Below are 16,761 nucleotides of genomic sequence, written 5' to 3'. Positions count from 1 at the left end.
GCTTGCACGTCCCCCTAAGCCCCCTCCTCCTTCCCTTTGGTGGGTGGGATAATCGCTCTTGTCCTGTTTGCCATAGAGCAAGCACTAAATCATCTTTGTTTTAAGCTCGTTTTGACAGCTGCTTTTGTCTGATACCACTTGTGCATTGCAGGCACGTATCCCCTTCCTGGAGCAGAGTGCGACACATCCTCAGTGGCAGGGCGGGGGGGACACTTGGATTTGGTTTTCCAGCAGCAGGGCTATCATGGACCAGGTGAAGCAGCTTTGGCTGCCCAGCAGCTGACAGTGGGTGTTTGTGGGGAGGGGGCAGTTGTCGGTAACAGCAGTGGGCAGAGGGTGGAGGCACAGGGCCCCCAGTCCCGGAGGGGCTGTGCCAGGGAGCCCCAGCTGCAGGCAGCAGGTAGACCCCTCCAAGGCAGAGCTGCCTGGGGGGACCAGTGATGGAGGAGGGGAACAACCCATACCCCCACCCTTTGATGTGAGGCCGAGGGAGCTGCCACAGATCTCCATCCCTGGGAAGCCCGCAGGCATGAAGGGGCTCTCAAGTGTCTGGAGGGACATGAGAGCACCACTTCGTGGTCCCCCTCTCTGCTCCTCCAGTGATAATTAGTGCTGTGTAATCAGCTTTCAAAAAAGAAAGCAAGCCTACTCTTTCAAGGCTTCACTACCAAAGCTGCCTTCTGCATTTCGAGAGCAATGCTGATGCGATGCTGCTGCACAGGCGAGCACTGCTGCGCTGAGCACCTGAGGGGCTCACGGCGTGAAGGGGGGGAAGTTGTGGCAGCAGCGACAGGAGATCGACTCTCGATCCCCCCCCAAACACAGAGGGCGAGCAGGGAGGGTAGTGGGGACGCTCAACCCAGCTCTCCTTGGGCATCCACCCTGACCCACCATGGGAAGGCCGCTCACGATGGGGAGCATGTCCCTGCCCCTGGTGCCAGCCCCCGCGGTAGTGCCGTCCCGCTGCCTTCATTCAGCATCACCCCAGCCTCACAGAGCTGATGTTCCTCCCGAGGTGCAGGGACGCCAAGGTCCCGGGATGCTCATGCAGGCAGAGGGGAAGGTGAGGCCTCTCCTGAGCATTCTCAGCTGGCCCAGCTCCCCACCTGAGACAGCCTTCCCTGTGGGTGAGCAAACGGCCCAATGGCACTCTCGCCTGGCAGGAGCTTTGCAAAGGGATCCATGTGCCTGAAGATGGGTGCAGGCACCTAGGGCTGGCAGCGGTCCCTGCGCTGGGAGCTGGAGGTGCACAGAGTGGTCCTTCCCTCGCCCCAGGAGTTTAACAACACTCCTACAGCATCTTCCTCAGCCTTTAAGTACTGCAGTTTCAGTCCAGTGAGCTTCTAGGCAAAGATTTGGTGGAAATAAAATAGAACATTCCTGTTGTTTTTACCTAAATGCATTTAAGTAAAATTTAAAAGAAGACACCTGAAGTGTGGGGTACATCTTGGCTGGTGTAGATCAGCACAGGTCCTTCCGCACCAACACAAATGGGCAGATTTACATCCCCTTGGAGGTGGTGGTTTGTTGTTTTGTTGGCCTACATCTCACTTTCCTGCGTATTTTCACCGTATGCCCAGGGCTGAGAGGAAAGAACCCATCTGTGCTCTCAGCGGTTCATCTAAACACACACAGCGGAACACACAGTCAGCCAGGGCGAGCGACCACGGGCCTGGCTCGCGGCTATGGGGCATCGGCACGGGGATGCTGCGGCAGGGGTGCTGCAGGGCCACCGCCTCTGGCCACAGGGGACCAGCACGGAGAAACAGCAGGCGTGGGTGTGGGTGCAGGCAGGGGTGCTGGCCCACTGGCTCCCAGAGGCAGCAAATATTCTGAAACCACAGCGGGTGTTTTTGAGAAAAGTTAAGCAGTTTTATTCAACGGGATGAGTCCACACCCAACCAGCGGCTTCATCTACATGGCATCATCAGCATACATGACAGAGGACCCACTCAGACACTCTAGCTGAACGGCATCTCACCATACGTTACAGAGACAACACCAGAGGAGGACGACGACCGTTACAAAGGGCAGCCAGCCAGCGGTTTCCTAGGCTTCCCAGCATAACCAAACCCATCCCCACCGGACTCCGCAACCCAGCCACTCGGAAGCAGATGAGGCTCGGGACATCTACTGCCGCACTGCGAAAACCACAACACTGCTAGTTAAATAACACAGTCCAGGGTTTACAAAAATGACCTACCAGGGGTACTTCAGCCTACGGAAGAAAGTGCACTGTCGTCACTGCCCAGGACCGACACGCCTGCACATGTTGCTGAGTCTGTACACAGAAGAGCATGCCACGGGTGCCGCCGCTTTTGAGTCAGCACCATCAAAGGCAATGCTGAGGGCCGGGGAGGGTGGGTGAGGACCAAGCTGCCCCTCCCCGAGGCGGGTACAGCACCACGGGACAGGATGGATGGGGCAGGTCATGGGGATGCGGTGGGGTCTGCAGGAGCCGAGCCGGAGGTCGGCACTCGCTCTGCACAGCAGAGAAACAACTGCTCCATGAAGACACCCTCCTCTCCCTGCCCCGTGCCCGAGGAGGGGCTGTGCCGGGCCCTGCGGGGAGGGTGCTCCCGCTGCCCGCTACGCAGCCCCGAGTCTTCACAGTGAAAGCCCTGTGAACTCTCCGAAGCCTACAGTCTTCACACCTTTAGAGAGGTATCAAGGATCGGGGTGAAGTTACTCACAAAACATGAGCAGGTTCCAGTTATGATTCTCCTACAATGTATGCGTTTCCATTTTGTACCGAGTTAGCTTACAGAAAAATACATTTCTTCCCTTAAATTTACAGTAGTTAAAACTACAACTTGAATACCTTGTTAAAAAGGGGTAGTTTATTCTTCAACAAAAGTCTTGGTTTTCTTTTCTTTAAAAAAAAGGAAAAAAAAAGAAAAAAATAAAAAGGACTTTAAAAGCAATCACCCCCAGCACAACGCAACTGTACAAAGGAAATCAGGATGTGTACAGCTCCTAGGACATTAACTCCAAGCATTTGTTCTGGTGCTCAAAAAGGCACTTAAAGATATTAAAAACCCACAACAAAACAAAACAAAGGAAAACAAAAGGCAATAATTTAATAGAAAGACACTGGAACTCGTACCGTATCTTCAAAAGTAAGAAGGGAGGAGAAAAAACCCCGAAACCCTAATAAACATGGGTTTGCTATCAAGTCATCTTTAAAAGTATATATAAAAAAACCAGAAGACTGGCAAAGTGAATGTTCTCCAGGAACTAAATGGAAAAAAAAAAAATAAAAAAAATTACTGGCAACGAATACACAGCTCTTGTGCCAAATGGGTTTCTTCCCTCCCCCTAAAAGCACATTTGCTGGTTCATTACTAGACCAGACTGACAGACTGTTTGAACATCTGCTGCCCGTAATGACAGAGGCACTGACCTCAGGGTTAGCCTAACTTAGGAAAGGGGGGAAAAATTATGAAGAAAAATAAACATCAGTATGAACCAATTTGGGTAATTACAAATGTCAACAATGTTAATAGACAAGTACATAAACACCATTTCCCCTTACAGCATTATATGGAGAACAATGACAGAATCACTACATACAGTACTTCTCCCCCACTGTACACTGAAAGGTTAGCTTTGCGGCTTCATTTTAATTATTATTATTATTATTGGGTTTTATTTTTACATTGAGCTACCTACTAAGTGCAAAGATTTGGTGAGTGGCATTGGCTTTCATCTAACCTTAGCCTATTTTTTGTACAGTTTACATGTTAACAGTTACTTCCCAGCATTGAAGCAAGTACAGCAATATATACAGGACTGGCAGGGGCAGCAGCCAGGCTCGGGAGCAACACGGTCCCATGCTCTGGGCACAGGAACAAACACCGGGCCAGCCCCCGGGGTCACGGTGCCAGGTCTGTGCCCGGCACGGAGGCACCAGCAGCCTCGCAGGGGCTGGGGGCAGCTGGCTGCGGGCGAGCTCCCCAGCCCAGGGGCGAGCTGTGCAGGACTGAGGGGCTCAGCCACCCCTGCTGCCTTCGGGCGTCAGGCTGCTCCTCCAGCCCCGCACGAGCCGCGGTCCGCGCTGCGGAGGGAAAAGGAAGATGAAGGGTGGAATAAAAAAAAATTAAAATAATCCCTGGGCAGGTGACTGCTGGATGAGGCAGGAGGGCTCGCTAGCTTCTCTGCCCAGGGACAGACAGAACTGCAGAAATCAGAGCAGGAGGGAAGGACGAACATTAAGGAGCCATCAGAGCGGCTTCTCTATGCAGCCGAGAGACTGAGGATGGCCCGTTTCAGGCTGGGGTTGTATGTGATCATGCGAAGTGACCAAATTAAACCATGGGTCATTGCATGGAAATCTGTACAAGGAGGAAAAAAAACGTGCAGGAGAAGCACAGAGTGTCTTGAATTCAGCACTTACAGAAAAGACTTGATTATCAGACAAAGTACCATGCAATCCCCAGCTCTTTCTGCATATTTTTTCTCTGGGTTAAATGTTCAAGAGGAAAAAAGAAAATGTAGATTCTTTTGCATAAACTCAAAATGTTGTATTATATAGTACAGTACAGAAAGTGCAAAATATCACCCCATCAGATCGGTTCCGCATCTGATATGGTCAAATATGGCTCATGCTTTTCATGCAAGACAATGCAATCTGAATCAAGACCCTCACGTACTGCTGTGCAACTTCAAATAAAGGAACGCTGTTGTAACAAAGCCTCCTCGCCCATTTAGTCCCATCTGTCGAGATACCACTAGGATTTAACACAAAAAGGAAAGGAAGAAAAAGAAAAAGAAAGTGTGTGGGGAAAGGGAAGTGAAGCATCTCAAAACTGTGTAAGTTACTCTATGCTTTACCACAGGTTTGTCACTAGTCCTTGTTCATTCTGAAATCTTCAAGAAAAATCAGAGTTCTGCAGATCCTGCAGCGCAGGCAGGGCAGCACCACGCCTCGGTGCAGCAGCAGTGTCCTCCTCCCTGCACCACGCCGATGGAGCACGTCTCCTTTTCCAGGTGTCTCGCGATTCAGCTTGAAAAGACATTCCAGCCAGCCTGACACACGCCATCATTTATGCATTTCCAGCTCTTCTCCATAGGCCAGGACTGAACAAACCCCCCTGTATCTCCCCCCACCCCCCTTTTCTTTTTCTAAGTGCCAAGAGGTGCAGAAAATGGCCTTGTATTGCTGGATGCACTGCTGCTATGGACCTCCACGCACACACACGCACACAAATAGCCTGGAAAAAAACCCACATGAACCCAGCATCTCTAGAGAGGAGATTTCAGAGCCAGTTTCTGAGGTAAATCTACTTTTTAAAAAAAGTCACCAAATTCTGTACACTTTTTTTTTTTAATACATACTTCTACACAGAGCTTGTATTCTCCAGTGCCAACACATAGACCCACCATCTCCTCCTGCCATAGGACTGCAAGCTTGGGAAGTGTTTCTGCACGGATGGAGGTGTGTGTGGACACATATGTACATACACACACACACACGTATGTACAATCAATCACTGGGCCTAGGTTACGCACTTGTTCGCCTTTTGGAGAGGTTCCTCTTGAGCATGGTTCAGACTTGCCGCTTGGCCGAGCGAGGCTTCGCCAAGCTGCTGGCCCTGCTCCCGCCATCCAGGTGCTGGCTCTCCCCGCGCCCCAGCCTACATGGTGCCAGATTTATCCGCCGAGCTGCTGGGGAAGAGCTTCTCAGTGGGGGTGACGGCGGGGCTGCCCACCCCTGAACTGCTGCTGCTGCTGGAGCGGTGCTGCACCACCGGTCGCACCGGCCGCATCGGCGGGGGCCGCAGCTGAGCCCCGGCCAGCCGGGCCGACAGCGCGGGCTTGAAGGTGGTCATCATCTCTGCAGTGGAGCTGCTGCTGCGCCGCATGGCAGCATCGGGGTCCCGGATCAGGATCGTATGGAGGGGGCTGGCAGGCTCTGAGTTGGCAGCACCCATTGGGGGGTTTTTCATGGGCTCTAGCGTGTCCAGGACCACATCGGGGGCCTGCTTGGCCGTGTTCTGCCTCTCCAGCTCCCGCAGCTCGTTCAGCGCTGTGCTCATGGTCTTCTCGATGTCCTGCAAATGCCACCACCAAAGGGACGTCAGCACCGTGCCACAGCATCACCCCACTCTCCTGCATCCCACCCCGGGGAGAGGCCCCCCCGTCCTGGTGCGCCCCAGTGTGCAGGGGGTCTCTGACCTAAGACAGAGCCTCCAGGCAAAGTGGGAGCTTTGGGGGAAGATGTAAAGCCCAACCTGGCCACACAAAGGCACCCTACATCTCCCGGGTCAGCAGGGGTTGGGTCACCAGCTCCAAAGGGAGAAAACCCCGAGCACTACAAGCAATGGGGTGAACACCAGCCTGTCCACACCTCCACCCCACACAGCACTGAGGGTGGGCTTTCCCCGAAGGAGGAGGCCCTGAAGATGTGCAGGAGCTCTGCCATCCCTGTGCCTACAGGGCAATGGCACACATGGGGTGGACACGCAGAGGGCTGTAGGTGGAGCGAGCAGCAGATGGCAGCTCACCAAACATAAAAGGGAGGTGGCCGAGGTGAGATGGGCCCCAGTCCCTCACCGCACGGCCTCCATGGTTCTGCACACACGGACCCTCCAGCAGGTGAACCCAGTTCAGCCAGACGTGCCCACTGAAAGCAAACTGGCTGAACTGCCTACAGCTGTAGTTCTGATGGTCTCCTTTGGAAATAGAGGGGCCCTAGTTCAGCTTCACTTAAATCCACCTCAACTGAATGAGGGAACTCAGAAAGAGACCATACGAAAAGGGACTTAAGGCAACTGAATCAATCATTTACAAAGTAGCTCTAGTGGCTACTTTCTCCTCCTGTCTCCTCCCTGTCCTTGCGTAGAAGAGTCCTTAATTTTATAATGCATACAAGATACTCGATGAGCCTCAGGTAACATTCAGAGCATCAGCAGAAGGCAAATAATTATCAGCTTAGCTCCTATTCTATTAAGCTGTTCAGATAATGAGTGAAAATATTCTCCCAGAGCTAAGCCTCAGCACTACTAAGCCCAGCAGTCCTACAGACTTCCAGGGAAGTATTTATTTACACCAGCTGAGTGAGAATCTTCTACAAGGTTTAAAAAAAAAAAAAAAACCAAAACAAAAAAACCCACAAAAGCCAAGGAAAATTGTCCAAATCGTGCTCTGCCCTCAGCATTCACCCATCCCTCTGAAGGCTCTGGACCCCACAGCCCTGCACTACACCTGGCGAATACAGCCCTGGGCATCGCTGCCCATCAGCCGAACGTGGGGACTCCGTGCATGCCGTTATCCCGTCCCAGGGCGGGCGCGGTACCCCAGCTCGAGCCATCGCTCAGGGTACGCGCTGCGCTATGGCTGTAACTTCGTAAATTAATCACACCACAAGCAAGCTCTTAATGGACAGAGAAGCTGGGCAGCGTGCTGCAGAGCAAGAGAACAAGGAGCATGGCTGGTGGAAAAGCAAACAGGACAGTAAGAGTTCTTCCTTTCTGCAATCATCATTCATTATCCCACTGAAAGCAGCTGATTCTAAGTAAAAGAGCCTGCCAAACCCCGTGGCACAGCAGCTGCTGCCAGTGGTGGGCAGCAGCACCCCTACAGCAGCTGCACCCCTCCGCCTGGGCATCACCAACCGTCCTACAGTTGCTGCTCCTGCCTGAGGGTGGCATGAAGCAAGCTGCCGGGTAACTGCTGAAATAGGGGATTCCAAACAGCCGGTCCCCACAGCATCCCAGGCCCCGAACGGGCCCAACCCACGGCCGCTGGGACACGTTGGCAGGGACTGTGCCTGAGCTAGGGGGTCCCTGAGAGGCTGGAGGATTGTGCAGCCTGCTCCATGGAAGGACCATTCTCCGAGGTGTTAACAGGCTTGGTAAAACGGTAAAACCTGCCTGAAACCTGGCTGGGAGCCTCCCACCAGCAGTGGAGAGACCTGCAGGCTATGCTGGAGGCAACATGAATTTAACAGGTTCTGCGGAACTGATGGTCTAATGTGACACCGAATGGTGCATGGCTGGAGGTATCACACTGGCATTAGACTAACATATCGAGGTCCTAGCTACAAACAGCCAGTAACAAACCTGAAACACTTTTCTCCAAACACTGAGCATCAGTCAAATTCTGATTTGGCAAATCCAGTTTTCTCCTCCTAAGCTCCTTATGGAGCATCAGATGAAGATAATGCGCTTCCCTCCCTGTGGGAGGCAAGTGCTGCCAGCACATTTCCGTGATGGACTGAATTTTTCTGCCTATTTTTTTTGAAGAAACAAGGTTTGCGGAAGGAGGCAGTATCTTTTATTAGACCAACCAGTACAGTTGGAAAAGCAGGCAAGCTGTTGGCTGCTCATTTTTATCTTTAAACCATCACAGCTACAACAGCACTGTATATTCTGAAGTGTGTTGAGATGGAAGGGGCTCTGCGGCGCTACCCCAGTGACGTTTATTTTAAAGTCTCGATCCCTGGGCACCAAGAGCCACTTCACAACCCTCTTACCTCAGCAAGCGCTTCTGCTTCTAGAGATTTCTGATCTCCGAGACTACTGTGTCTAGTCGATCCACAGGTCGATCTCAGCGGGTGGCCATCAGACAAGGCCTTCCTGTCTGGGAAATTGATGCTGCCTGCACTGCCGAATGTCGCCATTCTGCGCTTTTCAGGACTCTCAATCCTGCCCCTGTTAAGAGGTATTTTGTGGGGGCTGCTAGGGCAGGCCGCTGCTCGAGGAGGAGTGTCTATGCCAGGACCCATCCCTCGGGGTGGGCTGTGGGTGTCCCCCCCGCTTCGACGGCGAGGGATAGCTGCACCGTCAGACCTCAATCTCACTCTGCAAAGAATCCATCACAAGACTAGGTCACCGTCCATCAGATCGAAAGCATCTGGTTGCATGCTGTAAGACAATCGCTCAGCAATGAGAGTTCAGATCAAACCAAACTCGAGCCTTTCAGCTCCAGAAGACTAAGGCAAGAGGGCAGACAGACATTTTAGCCAGTGCAAAGAAAGGGACAGCATTGCACCTTCTTCACTTGTTAAGATCTACGTCAGCAACACACATTAAAACCCCCTCCATGCTCGCATTACTCTGCAGTGCTTACTGGAGCCTTCCCTTCTGTCTTGCCCTACACACACACTGACTCTCGCCACACGTGACAGCGACCACCTGTGTGTTCACAGGAAAACAAGGGTTTCCTTACCGGCCCATCACTCCCCCAAAGCCATAGTCCACAATGTGATCTGTAGGAGACTGGATATCGTTCTTGGAGGAGCCTTTATCATCCAGCAGCGGTCCACTGCTTGCCTCGCTGTCTGCCTTCTGGCTCAGGCTGTCAGAGAACGCATCATCCCTAGGAAAAGGAGACCCCGATCAGTAACAGGGCTCTGCCCCCGGAGTGAGGACAGGGCCCAGCCACAATGCAGGCCTGAGCATCACCACTCCAGCAGCTCCAGACTTTGCTAACAAAGGGCTAGACTAAGGCCACCACTTCGGACAGCACCTGGAACTTGGAAAATGCAAACATCACGTTTTCGTATCCCCCTGCGCTGTAGTTGCCATTTTAATGACTCCAGGTATGGTACTTCAACAGAAGCAGCATGTGCAAAGGACCCCGAGACCTGCCTATAGGCCAGGTGGGCACTCAACAATGCCAGGTCAACATACATGGGGGCAAGGCCAACATTAAGCCTGGGTCAGGACGATCGATGGGGTTCAGGCACACTGAAGTATAGTGTGCAGTGCTCGGCTTTATCAGCCTGAACAAGAAACAGTCTGAGGCAACACATGGAGAGGCAGATGTGAACAGGTCCAGAATTCCCACCAAAATCATTAAACCTTGGAAAACCTGGCCACCGATTTTAGATGGCTAAAGTGGACCTTGTGTAGTTACATGATTTTAACATCCTGGATCAACACTTCACTCACATGTCTTGCACCACAATGTACTGGTGGGGTATGAGGCCATCCACACCATTGTGTCTCCCTTCCCACCAGTCTTCTGACGCCCGATGGTACAGGAGAAGCGAGGCCCCTTTCTTAAAGGAGAGCTCTCGTGGAGATCGTCCAATATAGTCAAACTTTGCTATGGCTTCAATCTGCTCCACTTCTGCAAAGGAGAGCAGCACACATAGAGAAAATCTTAGTTCAACAACCACAAAGGCACAATAAATCCAAGAGAGAGAGACATTGCACCAGAACAGCAGTAATGCTGCTGCCCTAACTTCCCCAGGGCACCTTACACCGAGTACGAGCCATCTTATTTTTAGACTGATCAAGTCTTTTTGTTCTTCCAGCCTTCCTGGAATTTCTCACAGACTCAAACTACCAGCAATTACAAAAACTACAAACCAGATGGGGACTAGTTGAAAATTCCCTATGTGCATATGGCACCATCACCCACACTCCCATTTTCTGCAAAGTGATTTCTTTGGTTACAGAACCCCATTATCCTCCAGACTAGGATCTTGTCAAGCTGTGTCAGATACTGTGATCAAAGCCCTGCTTACCTTCTCCTTCCTTTCCTTAACCTGGAGACAGTTTGGCCTGAATTATTGATGAGTAACGAATCCTCCTTTGGGGATCCCCACAGAAACAATGATACTGGCTCTGGCCAGGCAGCTGCTCTGCATCACACCCCCACATCTGCAGACCTTTCAGCACTCTTCTACTGCACCACTTCTCCACTTTTTCTAATTTAAGCTCTACCAAGCACCAGAGATTCACAAACTGGCAGCTCAGGGCCTGAAATCCAAGAGGGCTGAAGCAAGACTTGACTTTAGGAGGTCAAGAGCACACCAGGAGCCTTTGAGCCCCTGGCCAAGGGCATCACAGCAGCAGCTGCTGGTGCACGCAAAGATGAGCCTGCTCAGCGCTGAGAAGCCCAGCTCTGCTGCAGATCTGTTTCCAGCTGGGAACACTGAATCCCAGAGAAACTGCTGCAGCAACTGCAGATCAGTGACAGCATTTCTCTCTGCAGAAGCAACTCTGAGACGGGTGAAAAGGCAGGTTGCCATCACCTGCCTACCTCTAGCCACTATCAGAGCCAGCAAGCAGGCAGTTAATGTACTCTGATTACTTGAGACACCCGATCATTTTAAACCCCACCTGGAGACTGGCAGACAGGTGATGACAAAGTTAAACAGGGAAAATCCTCCCAGTTCCTCCAGATCTGTCACATTCTCATTAAAATACAGACGCCTGCTCTGCTCCATCTGCCTTGTCACTAACCAGAGGCTTGGCGTCAGCAGCCATCAGGACATGACTCATCACTCTGCTCAGTGACCAAACCCATACAGAGGAGAAGACACCGGAGGAGGACATGGGAGATGCTGCACCAGACCCCTGCCCCACTCCCTGTCCCACGTGGGACAGGACAGGTCACTTCAGCAGGCTGATTTTCCCCAACTCAAAATACACATCCACACCAATACCAGCATGAGGGTGTTTTGGGAGCACTGCACCAGGATCACCAGGGAATGCTCTGGAAGGAACATTGCAGGGGATGCAACCTGGAGGGCTCTCACAACCCTGATAAAATGAGATTCCCAGAAGGAAGGGTGCACGGGGCAAGGGAGAGGGTAAGAAGGAACATGTAAATTCACAAAATAAAGCTGCTCCTCTTCTCTACACTTGCACCACAGTTAATCACCCGGAAACTCCAATCAGAGCTATTAATGTGACTATCCAAGCATAAAACTGGCTAAATGGCAGCTTGCTCTCCTTCATCTTCTAGTCCTGTCGGCTCCTGCCTGTAGCCCAGAGCAGGTCCTGAGCCGTACAGCCCTGCTGTGGCCTCCCCTGTCCCACAGTGCCTGCCAGCCAGGCACTCCTCCCACCACCCCTCCGGTGGCTGGTGGCGGCAGCGCTTTGTTGGGGCAGGACACATCCAAGGCATCAGAAGCAGTCGCGAGAGCAGAAGAGGTGTCCAGCTCCCTGGTGTCCTTCCAACGCAGCAAAGCCCTGCCATTAAACAGCATCATGGGGCAGCACACCTACCGTCCCCGCCAGTGCCAGCAGGGTCTCCAGGAGTCTCCCCCAGGCCGAGCTGCCAGTGCCACTGGGGCGTGGGAAGCACAGTGCCTCCCCCTGCACTGGCACCCCGTCCCGGAGCCAACAGGCTTCCTGACCAACTCTGCCACCACCCACCTTTCCACGCTCACCTCTGTGATCGCTATGAGCTTTACAGCTCTCACTGAGAGCCCACACATGAAACCCTGAGCTGGTTTACACCGATGTGCAGGCAAGCAGGAGCTCACAGAATGCTGGACCTGAGCCCCCTCCAGAGCGTTATGGAACACGGATGATCCCAGCTGCAAGGGATTCACACCTGGCTGCACGGTCCTGGCTCACAACACAGCCTGCTTTGCCCTCCAAAGGGCCTGACATGAGCAGGAACGAGCAGGCAGGTATTTTGTCACCAAAGGAAAGAGAACTGACTGCAGGGAACACCAGGCTGCAGCTCGCTTGAATACAGGGGCATTTACTTTCTGCCAAGGAGACACCTGCTCCACAGGGGATGATCCAGAGCCTAATGAAATCAGCTGAAAGACCCTCGCACTTCAGAGGGCCCCCAGTGGGGCCACTCAAGTTCACTGTTTTCTGCACAGTGCACCCAAGGGCACAGATTAATGGAATCTCATAGAACAGCTCTGGAAAAACCACCCCTGTATCTTGCCATGGAAGCAGACCACTGCAAAGGTCCACTCACATCCTATGGTGAAAACCTATACGCAATATTTATTAATATGCATATTCATTACTAAGCACACCAAAACATTGTCCCTCACTACATGCCAGACACTGGTCCAGCCTCTATTCTGCTTAGGAGTGAAGGACACGTGGCTTTCCTGCATGCACAGCTCTTCTAACAAGACCCAATTTTTTGCTGCTCACATCTGTGCTCACCATCATCACTGGTGTGTGGCTCTGTGCCGTTGTCATGGTCAACTTCATCGATGGTGCCTGGCTCACTGTGTGGGCTGTCACTGAAATGAAATACACCGTGCTTTCAAGGAATGAAGGAGATTCTGTTCCTAAGGCACTCAGGATATCTGAAACAGTTACATTTTTACTTTTCACAGGACTGAGATGGTCATTTTAAATCACAGCAGATCTCTGAGCTTGCTTTGAGAACAGCAGACACTCGCACCACAATCTTCAGGCCCAGAACATCATGTTCCGTTCCTCTTATGTCTTACTTGTATTTGGCAAAACAAGCGTAAAGTGGTATCAAGTTAAAATGTTCCATTCACTCACTCACAATGAGTTACAGCATTTTATCCTCTGCTTGCATCGGTAGGAATGACGGCAGGTAATCAGTGTCAGGGAAGATTAGGTCTCGGAAACGTATAAAACTTACACAGAAATCACTTCAAGTCTGTTACAAATACTGGTTTGCTGAAACTCAGATCTGAATGTTGGTTTAGAATTCCAGCATCTTCCCGACAAGCATCTAATATCACTTACACTTCTCACGTGGGAGTTTGTTTACAGAGTTTTCCTACCCCAGGTATAACAAATAGGGCAAACTGTACACCAGAAAGACATGATGCAATGGAACCGCACACAGCTGATCCTGTCCACAGCTAATGCAACCTCATCTATCTTCCAGCATTGACAGAACAAAAGGAACTGGAAGGTTCAGGTTAACATTGGGCTAAGGGATTTCATCCAGCTAGCAAATTGTGATGGAACTATGGGACTTTACTCAAAAATCCCAGCCTAGGAGAAATTTGGTTAGAATCGACCTAAAATTCTGGTTCTGTTCTGAACACACTTCTGCAAATATGCAGCTAAAAGAATCTTCACAAATATTAATATTCATACTAGAAAAAAGTTTTTCCTGAAGTTTTTACTAAGGTTTATAATGCCGAGTCAGCATGAAAAAAATAAATACTTGTTGAAACTGCCTACCCGGCACGGCTAAAATCAAAAGCAAAACTGATGTATTTACGTAGATACTAATTAGTTAGCTGTGCAAAATCCTCTTAGTTTTATGAAAGTATTTATAGCTAGGAACCATGTAGACAGCCTGGTATGGAGTAAGATTCTCAACCAGTGTAAAACAGCACAAGCATATCAAATATGTATCACTTGTACACCTTCTTCACAACATTTAACAGGAATAAGTGCAAAAGGGCATGCCCCTTCTGCAGAGGGGCAAATCCACCCCAGTGCTGTGCTCGGCTGCCCTGAATATTAAGTCTGAATTTCCTCAAAGCCCTCCTCATACCCCATCCTCCTGGGGGTCTGCTCCCGAGATACCTTCTCCTACACTCAGGTGAGCTGGGGCCAACTTCTGCCTGCCAGGGATCAAGCCAAAGCTCTGCATTTTGTCACAGGTTCGCAATGTACAGTGCCAGAGGGGAACCCTCACACAGGCCCGGCTGTAAGCTCTGCAAACAATGAAATCCTGCCCCCACTCCTTACCAGTACTCCTCCCCTCCAGTCATGCACTTCTCGTAGACAGGTCCTTCCAGCTCTCTGTGGCTGGGGAAGATGCCCTCGTGGTTAATGATGATGGTTTTGATGACCTCATTGACATGGGCCTGGCAGGACACCGGATCCTGCCCATCCGGAATGTGCATCAGAGTGGGCCCGAAGCAGATGGCCAGGTTGTAGGGATCCATCATGTTCTCATCACTGTACTGCGACAAGCTGCAAGCACAAGTGTTAGTGAGGTGCAGTGCCAGCCTTCCCCGTTTGCTCAGAAAAATCTTCCACCAACAACCCCCCACCACCCAAGAAAGCAGTCATCGCTGAGCTGTCCATCTTCCCCACACACAGCCATGCCTGGGCAAGGCCGAGGAAGAAGCAAAATACAGCTCTTCATGGCCATACCAAAAAGGACTCATGCAGCAAAGTCAGGGACTGTCTGACAAAAACAGCAGGGCAAGGAGAAACTCAGTGAAAGAGGGGAAAAAAAAAAAAAAAAAAAAAAAAGACTCACTGATTAAGGAAAGCAAAAAGGTATCTCATGACAACGATGACAGCCCGAGGCAGAGTGATGATGATCTGCTGGATCTGGTGCACTCTCTCGGTGGGGTTCTCGATTTCTGGAACACACGGATAGAAAGCGCATCTTTAAACCTTCTCAGGACCAGACAACACAGCACCAGAGGGACTTGTTCCAGTTCTAGCAGCCTACTACGCAAGGAAAACAACAGCCTGTTTCTAGATTCAATCCACTGGTTTGGCACTAAGGTGTGAGCAGAGAATCAGGCACGGTGCTCTTCCATGGGTGAATTCATGCATACATTCAGATTCAGCAAATAAAGACATTTCCATGGTTTTATTTTTAAAATAACTGTTCATGCGTTATTTAGTTCATTCCCCAACAACCGCTCTATTCCTCAAAAGCTTGAGTCAACGTGGCACTGGAAAATAGAGCACTGAAGGGAGCACTGCTTGGTTTTCTAGTGCAGGTTTTTATTCATGTTACTCTTATGGGTTAACCATCAAGTTGTTCTGAGCCCTTCTGCTCCACTCTCCCACTGGCCTTAACAGGAATTTAATCTGAACTGATTCTGAGTCAGCACTTTAAGACTCACTTCTCCACACAGCAGTGCACAAAGCCCACAGCTGCTCTCAGAAACCAGCTTCTTTCTGTAGGAAGGAGGGTGACTCCAGCGATCTTGCTCTCTGTGCCAGCTGACTCAGTACTGCCCCTCATCCTTCTGCAGCCCCATGCCAGGATGGTGCTGAACCCCCGTGCAGCAGCCTCCTCCACCTGCAGAGCTACAAGAGCCCTGCTGCAGCACTGACCCGCTGAGGGGCTCAGCACTGTCCCACAGCAGCTGGCAGCACATTCCAGCCCCCAAGGCTACTGGGTTTTTTACACTAGTATCTGCTCAATGTATTATGTAGATAGTTAATCCTGCGACTTTTATTTTACAGAAAGCAGACAAGGAGTACCAAAGCTTTTATGAAAGCAGTCAGCCTCAGATGCATGGAAGAGACGCTTACTTTACTGTGCTGACACAAACATTTGCTAACCATAATAAAATTCACTGACAACATGTAGATGGACTGCAGGCTGATGGAAACCTTTATAGTATTTCATTTTGGAAATTTTTCCTTTTGAGGAATGTATTTACCCTGTTACTGCTTACTGAGTTCTCCATTTCTTTGGTTTGGTTTAACTTGAGGACTTTTATAAAACAAAAAATAAATCAATAGATCTACCACAATAGATATCTGTTCTGAAACCCAGAGGAACAAGTTGTCTTGAAGAACTTGCCTTTTCACTTAACAAAATGTTTCAACTGGCTGTAATTCAGAGGAATTAATGGGAATCAATCACTCTACAATACAGGCACACTCCTGAATGAACCTTTGCAAACAAAGTGACTTCCACGTAAACTCTCCGTCCCCCATAAGCAAAAGCAAAACTCAGCATTTCATCTGCCACCAGGAAGCCCGGCTTCCCCATCACATTGGCAGGGAACAATGCGGCTCTGCAGCTTCCAGGGCAGGCAGAGGCCCTGCGACATGCGCAGCAGCACGTGCTGCGAAAAACTCGCTCGGAATACCTTTCCAGGAGCCAAGGGAAATCAAGGTGGCTTTGTGATGCACTGCGGTGGAAAGCCCAAACCACTCGGCTGCATTTAACCTTTCCACCATAATTACAAAACGAGACAGAATATCTTACAGCAAGGGTGGCATTTTAATGAGCAGTGGTTCTCAAAGAAAGGTTTCTTCAATCTGCTCCGGCTGGGACACCTATCACACACCCTGTATTTATGTGGCAGAAAGTCAGACGCAATTAAGGTCAGATTTTTAATGGGCACAA

The 16,761-nt window shown here is 50.7% G+C and overlaps 1 protein-coding gene across 4 annotated transcripts in view; it reads right to left on the bottom strand.

The window, feature by feature from the left end:
- Positions 1-1,858: 1,858 nt before the first annotated feature.
- SRGAP3 (SLIT-ROBO Rho GTPase activating protein 3) overlaps positions 1,859-16,761 on the bottom strand; it is a 127,901-nt gene continuing 112,998 nt past the window's right edge. For 2 of the 4 annotated variants that reach the window (XM_040591568.1, XM_040591569.1), the window contains exons 16-22: positions 14,920-15,025; positions 14,400-14,627; positions 12,876-12,955; positions 9,897-10,077; positions 9,172-9,321; positions 8,477-8,804; positions 1,859-6,053 (exon numbers count right to left, since the gene is read on the bottom strand). In XM_040591568.1, the coding sequence (XP_040447502.1) occupies positions 5,637-6,053; positions 8,477-8,804; positions 9,172-9,321; positions 9,897-10,077; positions 12,876-12,955; positions 14,400-14,627; positions 14,920-15,025 (1,490 nt within the window). In that variant the 3' untranslated portion in view covers positions 1,859-5,636. Of the gene's footprint in view, positions 6,054-8,476; positions 8,868-9,171; positions 9,322-9,896; positions 10,078-12,875; positions 12,956-14,399; positions 14,628-14,919; positions 15,026-16,761 lie in introns of those variants that run through there. The other 2 variants (XM_040591571.1, XM_040591570.1) reach the window with 2 other exon arrangements.

This window comes from Falco naumanni, chromosome 4 (genome assembly GCF_017639655.2).
Source record: "Falco naumanni isolate bFalNau1 chromosome 4, bFalNau1.pat, whole genome shotgun sequence".
Taxonomy (NCBI): domain Eukaryota; kingdom Metazoa; phylum Chordata; class Aves; order Falconiformes; family Falconidae; genus Falco; species Falco naumanni.
The sequence above is the reverse complement of the archived record's forward strand: the minus strand, read 5'-3'. Positions and strand labels throughout refer to the sequence as shown.